This window comes from Lactuca sativa, chromosome 2 (genome assembly GCF_002870075.4).
Source record: "Lactuca sativa cultivar Salinas chromosome 2, Lsat_Salinas_v11, whole genome shotgun sequence".
Classification (NCBI taxonomy): domain Eukaryota; kingdom Viridiplantae; phylum Streptophyta; class Magnoliopsida; order Asterales; family Asteraceae; genus Lactuca; species Lactuca sativa.
The window spans coordinates 153,429,882-153,433,911 of record NC_056624.2 but is presented as its reverse complement, the minus strand read 5'-3'; the positions used below and the strand labels follow the sequence as shown (position 1 = coordinate 153,433,911).

Genomic DNA, 4,030 nt, shown 5'->3' with positions numbered 1-4,030 from the left:
GGGTTGGTAATAAACCAATGAAATCACTTTCGATATTTCGTGGTCTTCAAATTTTCCGTTTTTATATACAAATATTAAAAGTCGGATTGAATTAAAGTACACCTTATAAACAACTTAAAAATAAGATTTTACCATGGTCGGTTTTTGGTTTTGAAGGTCATGCGAAAATTAAAAATAAATTTTAAATATAAATTTTCTAGATAAGCAAAATTATTGATAAATATATAATTGTTATAAAAAATAAATAATATTTTTGAACCACAATGAAACAGTTCATTCCATTTCATCTTACGTTTTAACGTACCATAAACACCAGTAAAATATGTAAAGTTTGTTGACAATAATAAAACATGGGATACATTAAGACCAATTAAAAAAACCGATTAACATGACGATTTGATGTAAATTGATGAACTAAGTGAATCAAATGTACAAAATAATAACATGGAAAATGAAATATTATGATCCAATCGTTATCAGGCATGATCATCACTTTTCTCTATTGAGATCAATTTTGCAATAATTCATTGAGTTTGTGTTACATCCACAAGATCCATCTAGAATTTGTTTTCGTTTTTAATAGCTAGTCATAGTTTGAGCATAAATATAACAAGTTAACAACATAATAACAAAATGAAATAACCCAATATTTAACCATTTGACTCATGCAAATTGCAAAACATTAATACACAAATGGCATCATCATTCATGTTCTTCTTCTCCCTTCAACACCAACAAAAGAATCGACACAAAAAATATCATCACCCACAAAAAAATTACTATTCATACTTTCATAGCAACAAATAATCTCCATAGATATTCATTCATTCATTCATAATAACAACAAATTTATGAACTACAACACATCATCTTCTTTTCTGGAATCACTTGAGCGGGACCCGGAACAATAATCTTCTTTCCAGCCAAATTTCCAGTATTCCCATTCTGTTCTTCATCTGCAACCAAACTTTTCTTGTTCACAATTCTGAAAATTTCAGTCAAAACAGTCAAGAATGCATCTTCTACATTTGTTGATTCAAGAGCAGATGTTTCTAGAAAGAACAATCCTTCTTTTTGAGCAAATTCTTTGGCGTCCTCTGTTGGAACTGATCTTTGATCTTCTAAATCACTTTTGTTTCCAATTAAAATGATGACAATGTTTTTGTCTGCATGGTTTCTTAGCTCTTCTAGCCACCTTGGAATGTGATCAAATGTTTGGCGTTTTGTTATGTCGTATACCAACATTGCCCCTACTGCACCACGGTAGTATGCACTTGTTACTGCTCTGTACCTGGTTTTCTCAAAAAAAAATGGACGATTTTACCCTTGAGAATATGTTTGTACATGGGTAAAAAGGTAAAATGAGTAAAATCGGTTAAAAGATCTAAAATCTGTTTTCATCAAGAATGGAAGGAGAAAGGAGGATCTAAAATCTGTTTTCATCAATGTCAAAATCATGCCTTTTCAACAAGATAAATTTCTTCTTTGGAGTTTAACGCTTGGTTCAATCTTTTTTTTTTCTTTTAGGAGCTAGATACAAGTTATGTAGAATGAATCAGATTGTTGATGCATATAAAATGGGAATTATCTTCTTAAATGAAAAGGTGGAACACATTCATAGCTTACAAAAGCTCACCTTATGCAAATTGAACGAAAGATCTAGATCAACAAAAGCACACATTATCTATAAATGTACTAAAATCAAAGCTAAGATCACACCAAATGCAGATCATTAGACAAACCATTCGATCGCAACAATCACAAGCGAGATCATGAATCAGTAAAGAGACGTGAAGTAGAATTATTACCGTTCTTGACCGGCGGTGTCCCAGATCTGAGCTTTAACAGACTTGTGTTGAATAACGAGGGTTCGAGTTTGGAACTCGACACCGATAGTAGCTTTGGAATCTAAACTGAACTCGTTTCTAGCAAAGCGAGCAAGTATCTGTGATTTACCCACCGCAGAGTCTCCGATTAGCACCACTTTGAAGACATAGTCGATCTTCTGGCTAGCATCACCATACCCACCTCCGCTTGCCATAGATCTCTCTACCTCGCTCTGTAAGTGAAATCGATATGCAGATCTTGCAGAGAGTGTTGGCGAATCTAGAACGGTAACAGAGATAATTCAAAATAGTGGGATTAATTGAAGAAAGAGTAATTGTTTGGCGACGATCGAGATGATATCTGAGGATATTGACATGCGGATGTTTTGGACTTGTTCCTCGGGCGGCTGTTTATTAGATTCAGTTTTCAATTCCCACTTAAAAAAAAATTAAATATCTTAATTTATTTTTGAGTTAATGCTTAATATCATAAAAGTCACCCCGACTTTTTTCTATTCTACAAAAGAAAAGATCTAAGTTTTTTATAAAACGTTTTATTTTTATCCTTTAGTCGGTTATCATCAATCATCGTGTTGATGTTGATATGACATGTTGACTGGAATCACCAAGTCAAATTATTAAAAAGAATCCGAAGAGGGCGAAGAAAAACGGATTAGCATACACGAGACTAAAACTCATTACCTCACCCATAACTAGAAAAACTACTAAACATATGAGGCAAGGATCACAATGATTAAAACCGTTGATGAAGTCCATAGGATATCTTTCCATTTCCACACAGGAATATCCAACGGCTGCATCTTGTCGTGAGGTCGCTAGTGCTCGGCCTTGACTTTCCTGCAAGTCAAGCACCGCTCCACATACCATGCTATGTCCCGCTTCATGCAGGGTCACCAATAATCACGACGAAGATCCCGATACATCTTCGTCGCCCCGGGATGAATGGAGAACCTAGACTTGTGAGTCTCATCCATCAGAACCTGGCGTACACCACCCCAGTAAGAAACCCATACCCTCCGATGCAGGGTCGACAACCCACGACTGTCATAATCGAATGAGACCACCATGCCTATGATTCACTCACACTTTCGGCGCTCCTCCTTCATTCTCTCGACCTGCGCCTCCCGAATCCGCTTCAGCAACGGAGCAATCACTGTCATCCTCAAGCATATATCTTGTATCGGAGTTGCAACCGCCTTACGGCTGATGGCATCGGCTACCACATTGGCCTTCCCCGGGTGGTAGAGGATCTCACAATCATAGTCCTTCAACACATCTAACCATCGACACTGCCTCATGTTCAGATTCGGCTGGTCCATCAGATACCTCGGGCACTTGTGGTCCGTGTAAATGGTACAACGAACCCCATAGAGGTAATGTTGTCAAATCTTGAGGGCGAAAACCCCGACCCCCAGCTCTAAATCGTGTGTCGGGTAATTCGCCTCATGAGGCTTTAACTGCCTCGAAACGTATGCTATCACGCGACCCCGCTGCATTAGTTGCATCCATACCCGCGATCGAAGCGTCACAGTAAACCACAAAATCGTCAATGCCCTTCGGCAAAGTCAGAATCGGTGCCTCGTATAACCGCCGTTTGAGAGTCTCGAAAGTTGCCTGCTGCTCAGGCCCCCAGCGGAATGTCACCGACTTCTTGGTCAGTCGGGTCAAAGGAACAACGATCTTGGAGAAATCCTGGATGAATCTCTGATAATAACCTGCCAAACCAAGAAAACTCTGAGTCTCGGATGGAGACCTCGGAACCTACCACTGCATCATGGCCTCTACCTTGGCCGGATCGACCAGAATACCCTTCTGGCTCACAAGGTGCCCCTGAAATTGCACCTCACTCAACCAGAACTCGCACTTGGAGAACTTTGTGAAAAGTCTCTCCCTCCTCGGTGTCTCCAGCACCTCCCCCAGGTGCTCCTCGTGATGCTCCTGAGTCTTGGAGTAAACCAAGATATCATCGATGAAGACTATCATAGACCGGTCCAACATCGGTCTGGACACACGGTTTATGAGATCCATGAACATGGCAAGAGCATTGGTGAACCCAAATGGCATCACCACGAACTCATAATGACCATAGCGAGTCCGAAAGGTTGTCTTCTGCACATCGTCGTCCCTGACTCGCATCTGGTGATAACCCAATCGCAGATCAATCTTAGAGAACCAAGATGCAC

The 4,030-nt window shown here is 39.5% G+C and overlaps 1 protein-coding gene across 1 annotated transcript; it reads right to left on the bottom strand.

The window, feature by feature from the left end:
• Positions 1-634: 634 nt before the first annotated feature.
• Positions 635-2,243, bottom strand: LOC111883393 (ras-related protein Rab11D). Its single transcript, XM_023879720.3, has 2 exons — positions 1,809-2,243; positions 635-1,291 (listed from the first exon to the last, which is right to left on the bottom strand). Exons 1-2 carry the CDS (start codon positions 2,039-2,041, stop codon positions 850-852), a joined length of 675 nt encoding a protein of 224 aa, XP_023735488.1. The 5' UTR covers positions 2,042-2,243; the 3' UTR covers positions 635-849.
• Positions 2,244-4,030: the final 1,787 nt, after the last annotated feature.

Coding starts and splice junctions, on each gene's coding strand:
- LOC111883393 (XM_023879720.3), bottom strand. CDS start 2,041: ATGGCAAGCGGAGGTGGGTATGGTGATGCTAGCCAGAAGATCGACTAT. Junction 1,292..1,808: donor GACACCGCCGGTCAAGAACG/GTAATAATTCTA, acceptor TGAGAAAACCAG/GTACAGAGCAGTAACAAGTG.